The sequence below is a fragment of the Galeopterus variegatus genome, unplaced genomic scaffold (assembly GCF_000696425.1).
Source record: "Galeopterus variegatus unplaced genomic scaffold, G_variegatus-3.0.2 Scaffold14308, whole genome shotgun sequence".
NCBI lineage: Eukaryota > Metazoa > Chordata > Mammalia > Dermoptera > Cynocephalidae > Galeopterus > Galeopterus variegatus.
Window position 1 is genome coordinate 6,585 of NW_007740419.1, and position 14,659 is coordinate 21,243.

General features: G+C 40.5%; 1 protein-coding gene across 2 annotated transcripts; it reads left to right on the top strand.

Moving 5' to 3' along the window:
- Positions 1-4,256: 4,256 nt before the first annotated feature.
- TMEM254 (transmembrane protein 254) lies at positions 4,257-7,134 on the top strand. 2 transcript variants are annotated; one of them, XM_008563634.1, is made up of 3 exons: positions 4,257-4,404; positions 6,775-6,878; positions 7,071-7,134. In XM_008563634.1, the coding sequence occupies exons 1-3, from the start codon at positions 4,315-4,317 to the stop codon at positions 7,132-7,134; spliced, it is 258 nt and encodes an 85-aa protein (XP_008561856.1). In that variant the 5' UTR covers positions 4,257-4,314. The 2 variants fall into 2 exon arrangements, with proteins under 2 accessions (XP_008561856.1, XP_008561855.1); XM_008563633.1 differs by lacking the exon at positions 4,257-4,404 and adding an exon at positions 4,554-4,768.
- The last annotated feature ends 7,525 nt before the right edge of the window (positions 7,135-14,659 follow it).

Here is a 14,659-nt window from a genome sequence, read left to right on the forward strand (position 1 = left end):
TTCTTTATAAATCAACCAGTCTCAGGTATTCTGTTATAGCGACACAAAATGTAGTGATATACGGGATTCTAGTTTCTATGGCTTGCCTCAGGGGAGAATGAATCTGACACATAGGAGAGCAGAAACTCACAGGAAAACTTTGCTTGTGAGGGTGCTTCTGAGGCCTTCACTTTAAGGTACTGCTTTCTGGGCCCCAAAACAACAAAAAACTGCTCCTAATTCTCCAGACACACAGTGCTCTATTTATATTTCCATAAATTTGTTTAGATTGCCCTCCTCCCTGTTGCATGATCCAAGGAAAGTATGAGGGGTTTTTGCTACATCTTAGCACATGCTCATCCTATTCTACAGTCATCTCAGTCAGAACTCCCCTTGGGGTACAGTGAGGAAAATAGAGTAGTTTTCCTCCCCTTGGGGTACAGTGAGGAAAATAGAGTAGGGTGGTGCAGCACATACTTTGTAAACAAGTTGTGTGGGGGTGGAGTTAGCACCATGCATGCCCGTGTATTTTTAGCTTGTTGCTATTCTTATGTGTTCTTCAGTGTGTGAAGCAGTGGCTGGGCAGAGCTCCGTCTAAAAATAGAGCACATTTACTTTGCTGGCAGCTGCTCAGTTTCTCTTTGGACTGTATAGCTCTTAGAGGTGTGTGTGCTGAATAAAGACTATTCTTTTTTCACCTATGGCTCCAAGGACCTTTTTCCTGTTACCTAGCTCATACACCTGCGTGTGAAAGGTTTGTGACCCAGTCTGGACAACAGGCTCAAGGAGTCTGTGAGCTCCAGACCCAGCCCTAGCTCTATAGACACTATTCATCACTCTAGACTGTGATACTGCCTTATTTGTGTATTTGTGTTTGAGGGTGGGGAGTAGAGTTTAAAACGTTTTTCCCCAAGTAGATAATCAATCATCCCAAAATAATTCACTGAATGGTCCATTCTTGCCTCCTTAATTTGGAATGTTACCTCTATCATAAAATAAAAGCTTGGATATATATATCACATCTATCTTGGGAGGCTGTATTATCTCCCACTGATCTATTTGCTGATTTTTGCATGTCAAATACCAAGTGTTTTTAATTATTGTTTGCTTTATTTTGCATATCCCAAGTGGCCATGAAGGTTAAATATGTTTTCATTTTTCTTAGCCATTTGCGTTTTCGCTTCTGAGGATATCCAATTCATATTCTTCACTCATTTGTCCATTACATATACTTAAGAATCCCTCCAGGTCTTTCAACTTTATTTATGGTGTCTTCCATAAAAATGAAGTTTTTAATTTGGATGCAATTAAATTTTTCATCTTTCCCTCTACGGCTTTTCATATCTCGCTAAGTGTTCCTTTCCCTCTCTCAAAAGTTGTAGAACTACAAGTCTCTCATATTTTCTTCATTGTCTTCCATGTTTAGGTCACTAATCCAGCCGTACCCTGTGGTTTAGCTAAACCCATAGAAGTGTGTCCCCTTCCAGATGACAACCAGTTCAGCTACCAGGATTCCAAAGGCCCTGTACGAGGGACAGGGAGCAGGGCGACTAGCTGTGACTACAGGTTCTGAACCTAACCCCGCAGAACCTCCTCCGTCCCGCCAAGACCCCGCCCCAGCCCTGCCCCACACCCACGCGGGGCAGTGCCCTGAGGCTGGCTCTTGAAGAGGTGCTGCAGCCATGGCGACGACGGTAGGCGGTGCGGCTTTCTTCCAGAGGGCCAGTCTGTTCTGGTTCACAGTCATCGGTCTCTCCTTCGGCTATTACACGGTAAGGCCAGTTGCCCGGCCAGAGCTGTGAGGGCTACAGTCCACGGAGGACCTGCGCCCGCAAGCTAGCAGGGGTCGCGCAGGCGCCGTCGGCTCTGGAGAGTTCGGAGCCGAGAGGGAGGGGACTCGCCCCGGAAGGAGACGCAGTCGCACCCAGGGCCTTCGGCCGGCGCTCGTTACCCTGAGAAACCGGTTAGCCAGGCATGTGCGGGGGCGGTTACGGCTCCCCGCCCGACGACTTAGTGTCTGGGTCTTTCAAGATGGCGGTGGCGAAGTCCGAGGCCGGCACGACTGCTACCGCCTACTTCCGTACGGCCAGACCCTTGCCCTCGCTGGTCACGGTCCTGGGGCTGGGCTACTTCGCGGTGAGGCGTGGGGCGGGCCGGCCTACCTTTTTTGGCCCAACAAGCCCTCGTAGGGCGAGGGGCGGTGTGGCAACGAGGTCTGTGCGCACGCGCTCCCGACGGTTGCCCAGGTTACCGGCGTAAGCGGAATTTCCTTCAGCTCTTAGGACGGTTTCTGCTGTAGGGCGTTCATGCGTTTGCGTTCTCGCCCCTTGTTCTGCGGTTTAAGCGAGTCCGAACCTCTGACGGAGAGGGAAGTCAAGCTGACAGACTGCCGTACGCCTGCCGAGTCGGGGGGCGCTTACGAAACAGGATATTTGGGGCGGTTGGAATTGCTTGGAAGAGGGGGATAAACCTGAAGGACGGGGTAGGACTTAATTGGGAAAAAGGAATAGAGAGGATTTAACTGTTATGGCATAGGTGTAGAAGCAAGAACACCGCTCTACTGAGAGGAAGAGCGACTTTTGTCTGGCTGAGAAAGAGTTCGTTAAAGCATAACAGGACGTACCAGCCAGCCGCAAAAATAATTTTAATATAATAATAATAAAACAGGACGTACCAGCCAGCCGCAAAAATAATTTTAATAATAATAATAATATAACAGGACGTACCAGCCAGCCGCAAAAATAATTTTAATAATAATAATATTTATTATTATTGTTAAAAAGTACAGTCTAAAGGATAACAGGAAAGATGTCTGGAAAAGTAGGTTCCAGGCGAAAGTAAGTTGCTATAATTTTGAAGGAAGGCAAAAGCTGTTTGGATATGGCACAGGAGATCCTGAAGACTGGGGATTTGTCATGTCCACAGTGATGTCGGTGTCAACGCTGACTACGTCTGTCCTAATTACCCTATGTGAAAAGTGGAGGCATTGAACTGACATTTTTCAATGATGCATTTTTATTCTCCAATTCCGCGTCTTTGGCCAGTTAGAGTATACATAGATGAACGCTTTGGGGACTTCAAATTGAAATTTTGTGGAGCTGGCAGATGCTGCCCTTTCCGTTTCCCTTGATTTGGGAGAATGTGATGTATTGCCTTGATTTGGGAGAACNTGCCCGTGTATTTTTAGCTTGTTGCTATTCTTATGTGTTCTTCAGTGTGTGAAGCAGTGGCTGGGCAGAGCTCCGTCTAAAAATAGAGCACATTTACTTTGCTGGCAGCTGCTCAGTTTCTCTTTGGACTGTATAGCTCTTAGAGGTGTGTGTGCTGAATAAAGACTATTCTTTTTTCACCTATGGCTCCAAGGACCTTTTTCCTGTTACCTAGCTCATACACCTGCATGTGAAAGGTTTGTGACCCAGTCTGGACAAAAGGCTCAAGGAGTCTGTGAGCTCCAGACCCAGCCCTAGCTCTATAGACACTATTCATCACTCTAGACTGTGATACTGCCTTATTTGTGTATTTGTGTTTGAGGGTGGGGAGTAGAGTTTAAAACGTTTTTCCCCAAGTAGATAATCAATCATCCCAAAATAATTCACTGAATGGTCCATTCTTGCCTCCTTAATTTGGAATGTTACCTCTATCATAAAATAAAAGCTTGGATATATATATCACATCTATCTTGGGAGGCTGTATTATCTCCCACTGATCTATTTGCTGATTTTTGCATGTCAAATACCAAGTGTTTTTAATTATTGTTTGCTTTATTTTGCATATCCCAAGTGGCCATGAAGGTTAAATATGTTTTCATTTTTCTTAGCCATTTGCGTTTTCGCTTCTGAGGATATCCAATTCATATTCTTCACTCATTTGTCCATTACATATACTTAAGAATTCCTTCCAGGTCTTTCAACTTTATTTATGGTGTCTTCCATAAAAATGAAGTTTTTAATTTGGATGCAATTAAATTTTTCATCTTTCCCTCTACGGCTTTTCATATCTCGCTAAGTGTTCCTTTCCCTCTCTCAAAAGTTGTAGAACTACAAGTCTCTCATATTTTCTTCATTGTCTTCCATGTTTAGGTCACTAATCCAGCCGTACCCTGTGGTTTAGCTAAACCCATAGAAGTGTGTCCCCTTCCAGATGACAACCAGTTCAGCTACCAGGATTCCAAAGGCCCTGTACGAGGGACAGGGAGCAGGGCGACTAGCTGTGACTACAGGTTCTGAACCTAACCCCGCAGAACCTCCTCCGTCCCGCCAAGACCCCGCCCCAGCCCTGCCCCACACCCACGCGGGGCAGTGCCCTGAGGCTCGCTCTTGGAGAGGTGCTGCAGCCATGGCGACGACGGTAGGCGGTGCGGCTTTCTTCCAGAGGGCCAGTCTGTTCTGGTTCACAGTCATCGGTCTCTCCTTCGGCTATTACACGGTAAGGCCAGTTGCCCGGCCAGAGCTGTGAGGGCTACAGTCCACGGAGGACCTGCGCCCGCAAGCTAGCAGGGGTCGCGCAGGCGCCGTCGGCTCTGGAGAGTTCGGAGCCGAGAGGGAGGGGACTCGCCCCGGAAGGAGACGCAGTCGCACCCAGGGCCTTCGGCCGGCGCTCGTTACCCTGAGAAACCGGTTAGCCAGGCATGTGCGGGGGCGGTTACGGCTCCCCGCCCGACGACTTAGTGTCTGGGTCTTTCAAGATGGCGGTGGCGAAGTCCGAGGCCGGCACGACTGCTACCGCCTACTTCCGTACGGCCAGACCCTTGCCCTCGCTGGTCACGGTCCTGGGGCTGGGCTACTTCGCGGTGAGGCGTGGGGCGGGCCGGCCTACCTTTTTTGGCCCAACAAGCCCTCGTAGGGCGAGGGGCGGTGTGGCAACGAGGTCTGTGCGCACGCGCTCCCGACGGTTGCCCAGGTTACCGGCGTAAGCGGAATTTCCTTCAGCTCTTAGGACGGTTTCTGCTGTAGGGCGTTCATGCGTTTGCGTTCTCGCCCCTTGTTCTGCGGTTTAAGCGAGTCCGAACCTCTGACGGAGAGGGAAGTCAAGCTGACAGACTGCCGTACGCCTGCCGAGTCGGGGGGCGCTTACGAAACAGGATATTTGGGGCGGTTGGAATTGCTTGGAAGAGGGGGATAAACCTGAAGGACGGGGTAGGACTTAATTGGGAAAAAGGAATAGAGAGGATTTAACTGTTATGGCATAGGTGTAGAAGCAAGAACACCGCTCTACTGAGAGGAAGAGCGACTTTTGTCTGGCTGAGAAAGAGTTCGTTAAAGCATAACAGGACGTACCAGCCAGCCGCAAAAATAATTTTAATATAATAATAATAAAACAGGACGTACCAGCCAGCCGCAAAAATAATTTTAATAATAATAATAATATAACAGGACGTACCAGCCAGCCGCAAAAATAATTTTAATAATAATAATAATATAACAGGACGTACCAGCCAGCCGCAAAAATAATTTTAATAATAACAATAATATAACAGGACGTACCAGCCAGCCGCAAAAATAATTTTAATAATAATAATATTTATTATTATTGTTAAAAAGTACAGTCTAAAGGATAACAGGAAAGATGTCTGGAAAAGTAGGTTCCAGGCGAAAGTAAGTTGCTATAATTTTGAAGGAAGGCAAAAGCTGTTTGGATATGGCACAGGAGATCCTGAAGACTGGGGATTTGTCATGTCCACAGTGATGTCGGTGTCAACGCTGACTACGTCTGTCCTAATTACCCTATGTGAAAAGTGGAGGCATTGAACTGACATTTTTCAATGATGCATTTTTATTCTCCAATTCCGCGTCTTTGGCCAGTTAGAGTATACATAGATGAACGCTTTGGGGACTTCAAATTGAAATTTTGTGGAGCTGGCAGATGCTGCCCTTTCCGTTTCCCTTGATTTGGGAGAATGTGATGTATTGCCTTGATTTGGGAGAACGTGATGTATTGCATGCGTTATTTCAATGTTGGATGTGTAAGAACATAATGGGAGAGGTAGTGTCGCCCTTAGCAGAGATCTGAATGGGATAACATTTTGGAGCTGTTAGCACTTAATTATTCTCAAAAAAGCCTAAACTAGCAGGGCTTACAACACAGAGGCTGAGGAAAAGTTGATAAGATTATAGAAGTTTTATGTGATTAAGCAGTTGCTATTAAAACTTTACAAACCTGATCTCACTTAGAGGTACAAAAAGTGAAAGAAGAGAAAGGGATTCTAAATTAAACAGGGGTTTGGCTCAAACTATAGTTTCTACAGTTAAGATAGGCCAGGCCCGTAAATGCTTAAAATTTGTTAATAACCTCTAAAAAATAATAGGTTTGGTGGAAATTAAGAATAGGAGTCTTCCACCCTGGACACTGAGTCTGATAACCTCATCGTTTCCTCAGCATAAATCTCACAGTAGAGCTTCTTTTAGAAAGTAAAAGTCAAGAATGGAGGCCCGGTGGGGCCTGCCCGGTGGTGCACTGCTACAGTGCACCGCTTGGGAAGTGCGGCGGCGCTCCCGCGGAGGGTTCGGATCCCACATACAGACCGGTTCCCGCTCACTGGCTGAGCGAGGGGCGGGCGCAGCGCCAAGGGTTGCGATCCCGTTGCCGGTCCCGGTCCGGTGCGGGTGCGACACTGAGGGTTGCGGTCCGTTGCCGGACACAAAAAAAGACAAAAAAAAAGAATGGAGGCCCGGATGACTTTGTTCATAGTTCCTTTGGTCTGTAGTGTCTTTGCAGAATCAGCCTCTCTCAAAAACAGACATTCACTGATCTTTTAAGTGACCTAATAGGTACTCTGTGTTTCTGGTTCTCTTTCAGTGGGTTATCTTCTGGCCTCAGAGTATCCCTTATCAGAGCCTTGGACCCTTGGGCTCCTTCACTCGGTACTTGCTGGACCACCATCATACCCTCCTGCACAATGGGTAAGGGGAGCTGCAGTAATGGGATGTGGACCCTGCAGCTTCAGACTCACTGGAGACCTGGAAGGCTTTTAGATATCTAAGAGTTGTGCTAGTTAACATTAAGATACCTTTCTTTTTGAAGTTTCTGTGTTAGATTTCATCAGCACATAACTATCACCTTAAACTAGACTGACTTTTTGATTGTTGTTTCAGGTATTGGCTTGCCTGGCTGATTCATGTGGGAGAGTCCTTGTGTGCCATGATATTGTGCAAGTAAGTCTTTGTAGTGGCTCTTTGTCACCTTTCTCTTGGAATCTAATATAAGTTGCAAATAGCCACATTTAAATAATTCATGTACTTGTAGACTGAGAGTGGTACTCTCAGGGTAGAATTGAATATCCTCGTGCCTAATACTGAGCCTGGTGCAGAGGGAATACTCAGTAAATATTTAATGAATGAATTCATTTCATTTGTGTTAGTTAATCAATTATTTAGTTACTTAATTTAGATAGTTTTTGTTATTTTTTTAAAATCTGTATAACCCCAACTAGCACAAAAGATTTAAGAGTCTGCCTTTTAGTTGAAAAAGAGCTAAGCTATTGACCTATGCCAATGGATTCTCAATCCTGGTTTCACAACTGAATCACCTGAGGAGCTTTTTCAAAATGTGCAAGTCCGATTTCCAGACTCAAAGATTCTGATCTGGTAGATATTGCTTCATACATAAGAATATGTTCTTTTTTATAGCTCCACAGATAATTCTGGGGTGCAGTGCAAGTTAAAATTCCCCAAATCAGACCCTACTCAGCAGATGACAGTGTAAGTTAATACTGTGTGAGAATACAAGAAAAATTTCTCTGTACATTTGTACTTTACATAAGCATATACAGAAAGTATAGTGCAATGAAAAAGATGGTTAGAGTAATTTCAGATTGCTTTACAATTAATATTTTTTTCTGGTCAAGATTAACTATCACTCTATTATTTACTTTTGAAAGTAGAAAATAATTTTAAGAAGACAGAAAGAAAAAATAAAATAAAAGTGGAAGATAAGATACTTTACTACTATTTTTATTTTTTAATAATAAAAACAATTAATATTGATTGGGTGAGTACTATGCCAGACTCTGCTAAGTGTATTTAAGTAGATTATATTACTCTTATTTTCTTATTAAATAAGCCGTACTTTCTAGGAGAGGAAAAGGAGCCTTTCTCACTCCTCTCCACGTAAATTTACCCTGCAGGTTGTTCTCTGCCTCCCATCCTATCCCTGGATAAAACTTCAAGCAAATCCATGGGTTTTTCACATACTATCTGATATTGTCCCGTCTAGTCCAGTCTATTTGTTAAAACTATAAACTTTCTTCTGTTTCACAACGCTTGCTCTCAGCCAGCTGGGACTCAGGAACCTGCTGTAGGGACGAGGGTACAGCTGATGTCTTCTCTTCATTCCACCTGCTCGCAGCCCCCTTGGAATGGTAGGAATAGTTAGGCACAGTCTTAAATGGCAGCTGCTGTGGATGATCAGGCAGCAGAGTGCTGTGTATGTTGCATACCCAGTTGTGGCTCTTTCTCTCTAAAGGGCCTTTGGTGGACTTTTGGGAAACCACCCATCAACAGGGATCTCCCTTCTGCATTTCCCTTGATGGTTCCTTCAGATGCCTCCTCCAGCCTGCCACTTGTACTTTCACCCTTAGGAAACTTTCAGTGTTTGGGGGGAATTACCCTTTAATTGAGAACATTTCTATCCTTCAGTTGGGCTACTGAGGAAGAGTTCCTTTTAACCTACCTATGTCAAGTGCTCTTCTACAAGATCTGTATGGCTCACAGTAAACAGCTTCTTTATCCCTCCAGTAGGATAATCTGCAAGTGCATGTAGTTCTCAGTACAGCCATGGTTCTTTGCTTTCCCACCAAGCAGGCTGAACCAATCTTTACACTTTTGAATCAGAATTAATCCTTTCCCCAAATCCCAGGGGACTTGTGTCAAGCTCTCTAAGTGGTCTTTTGAAGCCTTCCTCTGGGCCTGGCTTGTAGTAGGAAATGCCAAAGCACTCTGGTACCTCTTTCCAATGCCCTCTTCAGCCTCTCAGTGAAATCAGCACGGAGGTGTTTTGTCAAGCCCCTCATGTCAGAGTGTAGGAGTACTTGACACCTGTTTTGTTATTGACATTAGAACCTCTAATGGAAACCAAAAGACTCAAATTTAACATCCTATTATACAGTTCTTTGAAGGGCAGAGGGAGAACAGGCATAGAGAGGTTGGGTCACTGTTATTCTTGAAATCATTTATGTATGTTCTAACATATTGGAATGTATCATTGGTCACTATAATCAGAATAAATATTTCTTTTAAATTATTAGGTGAATGAAAAAGTAAATAAATTTGAGTGAATAAATACATGAAGACATGTAGTACATTTGCAGCCTCCCAAATTCCACTACCCAGGAATAACTACTTGTAACATTTTGGTGAATTTCTTTTTTAAAAATGCATAAGTGTTGATTAATATTTTAACTCAATAAGCAACATGTACAAAACAATATTCTGGGCTCTAGATAAATACAGAAATGACCTTGGAGGAAAAAAGCAGGTGACAGAAAACTACTAAACACCTTGTATGTGACAGGTCCTAAACAGGCATTTGAATGCACAATCGGGATATTAGTATGGAGTTTCCTAAATCCCATATTTTAAAAATAGGGGTTAGCCAGTTAGCTTAGTTGGTTAGAGCACAGTCTTGCAACACCAAGGTTAAAGGGTCAGTTCTCCTTACCAGCCAGCCACCAAAAAAATTAGGAATAAAAATACATGCTTTTTTTGGTGGATTCCTTTTAACCAAAGGTAAGGTTGAAGTATATGTTTGATTTTATATGTATCGTAATTGTATTCTTACGCACTTTCCCATGATTTAAAAGTTTCTTGGTAAATAATTTTAAAGTTTGCAGATTATTCCTCTAATAGATATTTCATGATTTATTTAACTAAGCTTCTAGCAATGAATATTTACTTTTTTAACCATTTTTTATTACTATAAGCAATGCTGCAAGGTCCAGGGTTCAATTCCTATACTGGCCAGCTACCAAAAAATTAAAATTAAAAATAAGCAATGCTATAATGAATTTCTTTTTTCTGTAAAATTGTTATGTATTTCTTATTTTCTTCCATAGGCTAAATTCCTGGATGAGGAATTACTGAGTAAAGAACAATTTTAAAGCTCTTGATACTTACTGCAAAATGACAGTAGGGTATTACCATTTCACATTTTCACCAGCATTCTATGAGAGTGCCAATTTGGGAGAGAAAAGCTCTTTGCTATTTTGGTAGGTTAAAAAGGGTATCTAACCATTTATTTGATTACTAAATGAAGTTGAACTCTTCCTTGAAAGACCCCTTACAATAGTTCTTGTTATGTAATAATATTTTAACAAAGAAGCTAGAAAGGTTTTTCCTTCCTAATAAATGTAATATAGATGGCCTGTAACTTAACAATGGTTTGACTTATGATTTTTCAATTTCAAGGTTGGCTGCCTTTTTTTTTTTTTTTAAGATGAAACTGATAATGACTGTGGCTTAAAGTAATAAGGATTACATTCTTTTTCACTTTCAGTACAGTATTCAATAAATTACGTGAGATAGTTAACACTTTATTATAAAATAGGCTTGTATTAGATTTTGCCCACCTGTAGGCTGATGTAAATGATTTGAGCACATTTAAGGTAGGCTAAGGTTAGCTATGATGCTTGGTAGGTTAGGTGTGTTAAATGCATTTTCTACTTACAATATTTTCAGTTTATGGTGGGTTTGCAGGGACGTAACGCCGCTATAAGTGAAGAACTATCTGTGATAGCTCTTTGAGGCCAACATTAATGTTCATTGTTACTTTGTTACCATCTGGAGTTTTCCATTCAGAATATATGACTTGTTCTCTTTGTCCAGAAATTAGGTCCTTGCTGCTTGTGTATTCCAGTTTGCTCTGCAGTCCTTAGAAAGGTTTTTCAGGTCTTAAAAAAGTTCGTATGTAGAATAGATTTGATTGGAATATAAAAATAGGACAGAAGTTCTTGGCAAGTGGAAGTGCACTTGATAGGGCAGCCTATCTGTGATAGGGAAGCCTTGGGTAACCAGAACAAGTAAATTGTGAAAATTTTCAGGGTGCAGAAATGACTTTTTTCCTAGGGCAGGTGAAAATGTACTCACAAGCAAAGATACTCTTACATCTAGCTTGGTCTTGGTGAAATCATTAAGGGAAATGACAAGCCTTTTTAAAAAGGTTTTTGTCTTTTAAAGACAAAATGATCTGTTTACGTGACAAAGTACAGAAAAAAAATAAAAGGCAAAATGGGTTAAGAATACAGATAAAGATATGTGGAGGAGTACAAGTTATAATGACTCAGATGGCGCAGCTACCAACTTTGACCCCTCTGAAGAATGGGGAAACAAGTGCTGCAGTTCCGTGAGCCTGCTATTGCAAGGTAGCAACTAATCCTTCTTTTTCTTTCCTAAGTATCTTACACATTTTTAAGTTCATATCAATTTATTTCCCCCAAAAAAATATTTTTGTTTTGCTCATTTCAAAACTAAACACGTTCATTGTTAAAAGTTACACATTTTGCTAAAAACTCAAAAGCATATAAAATTGAAAGTGAAGGTTTCCCGTAATCCCAAAAATAGTCTCTATTAAGAATTTAGTGTATAAGGGCTGGCCAGTTAGATCAGTTGGTTAGAGCACGGTCAAGGGTTTGGATCACCAGACCAGCCAGCCAACAAAAAAAAAGACAAAAAAGAATCTAGTGTATATGATTATAATTTTATGCATTTATAAACAATTTTATGTATATACATATAGATATAAACACTTCTATAACTTTTTTCCATTGTCACATACACCTATTTTTCCAAGTCTATGCATAGAAATCCTTCTGATAGACTTTTAAGCCTCTTGTTGTTTTTTACTGTTGTAAGCAATACTGCAATGAATATGAATTTCATATATTTGGCCCACTTTTGGTACTTATTCCCTTAGAATAAATTTCTAGACCTGGAATTTGGAGACTAAGGAATGAATATTTTAAATTTTGATATATATAGCCATATATATTTGATATATATAGCCAAATATCCTTTCTCACTGTCTTTCTACTCTTTTGGGTCTTTTGATAAATAGCAGTTTATCAATATAGTCAAATTTATTATTTTCTTTATATTAAAGTCACCAAGTTTTTTTTTTTTTACAGTATCTTCTAACAGTTTTAGAATTTTGCCTTTCACACTTAGGCCTTCATCTACCTGGAACTGATTTTTTGTGAGAGACAGGTTTCCCATTTCACTTTTTTTCCATATGGATACCCAGTTATCCAAGAGCCATTTATTGAGACGTTCACTCTCCATTGACATGCTCTATTTTATATCTTATGTACTTATAAGTATGGCACTGTTTCTGAAATCTCTAGTCTGTTCCATTGGTCTGTGTTTTTTAAATCCTTGGGCCAACATGACATATTCTTAATAGCTGTGTAATGTCATCATTGATAGCTGATATCTCACTTTGTTGTTCAACAGGGTTGCCTATTCCTGTACCATTGCACATCCTTATGCATTGTCATGTGCTACAAAAACAAAAAATAAACCTGTTGGGATTTTTATTGGATTGACCGTATGAATTAATTTGGAGAAAATTGGCATATTTCCATTATTGAGTCTTCTAAACCATGAGATGGTTTATCTCATTTATCTTCTATAATGTATCAATAAAGGTCTATAATTTCTAAGAGGTTTTACACATTTTTTAGATTAATTTAAAGCTACTTAAAACTTCAGATGCTGTTACAAATGGCTTTTTTTTTCACTTCTTAATTGTTTTATGGTACTATGTATGTATATAGTAAACTTTTATATATTGACCTTATACCCAGAAACTTTGGTATAAATACATTTATTAATTCAAGCCGTTCATCTGTAGATTTTTTTCAGTTTTCTAGGTATACAATTGTGTTTAGACATAAAGGCAGTTTTGTATCTTCCTTTCAATTCTGTATACCTTCTATTTATGTTTCTTCCCTCATCACATTGGCTAGTACTTCCAGTACAGTGTTGACTAGAAGTGGTGATTATAGACAACCTGCCTGGTTCCTGTTCTCAAAGGAAAGCTTTCGACATATTGAATCATGTTAATTCTAGAGTTATGTAGATCTTCTCTCTCAAAATTGGGAAGTTCCACTGTATCTCTAAGTTTCCTGAGATCTTTTAAGAATAGATATTGAAAAAAAGAAAATAAAAGAATAGATGTTGATACCAAGGAGACAACCATGGAAAAAGTTATCCAACTATTTGAAAATATGTGAAAAAAAAATTTATATATATGTATTTACATATATATATTCACACAAAAGAAGGTACTTCAAAAAGTTCATGTAAAGATTCATATTACCTTTTAATCCTATTTTTCCACAAACTTTTTGAAGTACCCTCGTATATACCTTTATGAACTTTAATAAGATCTAGTAATGGGTTTAATAACTATTGTAATTTTCAAATAGTAGTGAGCATGATATTTTGAAATATGTACAAATGTAAGGTGATATGAAGATATCTGATTTCTACTGGTGACCACAGCACAGGAGCTGCTGATGTTACTTTGGTCTGTTGCTTCCACCATAAATAAACTGCTACATTTCAGTTAAAAAAAAAATGGATGTTGAAATTTATCAAATGCTTCTTCTTCACTTAAGATGTTCATATGATCTTTCTCCTTTAATCTGGTAATGTAGAAAATTACATTGTTTTTACATATATTGTTTTTATAGTTTGTTTTAAATAAGTCATCCAAATGAAAAGTTGTTTCTATACAGATGAGATTGTAGCAAACCATTCACTTCAATTAGGTCATTTTCTTTTGAGCTTTGCTTTAGGCAATTTAATTTGAATAACTATCTAAGCACCAGTTTATTATTACAATGTACCAGACTGTTTTCTAAGTACTTTGTATATATTGTCTCATAAATCATCTCAAAACTTGGTGAAGTGGATATTACCATTCCTATTTTTCAGCTGAGAAAACTGATCCTGAGAGATAGAGTGATTTGTACAGGTCACAGATGGAGGTGGCCAAGTGAGGATTCACATCTGGCCTGTCTTCAGAACGCTTGCTCTGAAGCCACACCAGTGCTTTTTATGCTATTCACTCATCAGAATCACGTGAAAAACAGTTTTATGATACTGTACCTTGGACAGTAGCCAGACTGATTCTCAGGGAACAGTGTACCATCCAAAATGCATTTAATTAGGAAAAAAGATTTTTTAAAAAAGATGAGCTAAACAAGTTAAGCTAAAGAAAAACAGCAAAATACCGGTGAAATTAAATGGAAGGTATAAATTTTTTAAAAAATAGAAGGTAATAAAACTCCCATGAAACCGTAAGATTAAAATCCTGGTGATTGGAGAGACCAAGACACGACTGGCGGTGGGGCAGGATGGCAAGACGCGGCTTTCTCTTCGGCGCCCGCTGACATTTGACAGTCTTTTGGCTTGTTTCAAATGTCTTCTTGAGCTCTTCATCACTTTCTTTTCTTTCAAATGGGACTACGATGTAAAAATAAATGCTAAAAGTTTTGAAATGTAGTTTATTTATTCGGCATGGTTAGAAATGAATTCTTCCCTGTGAGCTGTGCGCTGTGATACCAGAGTATTGATTGCATTTCCAAGAGCAACAAAAGGCGAATAATTCTTTCAACAACGATCCTACATCGACAAACAAGCGGCAGCAGGTTCGAGGTTTTGGGGCCGACACAGAGGAGGACTCC

Bases quoted from the DNA above. Each gene is read 5' to 3' on its own strand.
- TMEM254 (XM_008563633.1), top strand. From the start codon at position 4,607: ATGTGCGGGGGCGGTTACGGCTCCCCGCCCGACGACTTAGTGTCTGGG. The intron at 4,769-6,774 runs GTGAGGCGTGGG...GTTCTCTTTCAG, and splicing joins TGGGGCTGGGCTACTTCGCG to TGGGTTATCTTCTGGCCTCA. The intron at 6,879-7,070 runs GTAAGGGGAGCT...TTGTTGTTTCAG, and splicing joins CATACCCTCCTGCACAATGG to GTATTGGCTTGCCTGGCTGA.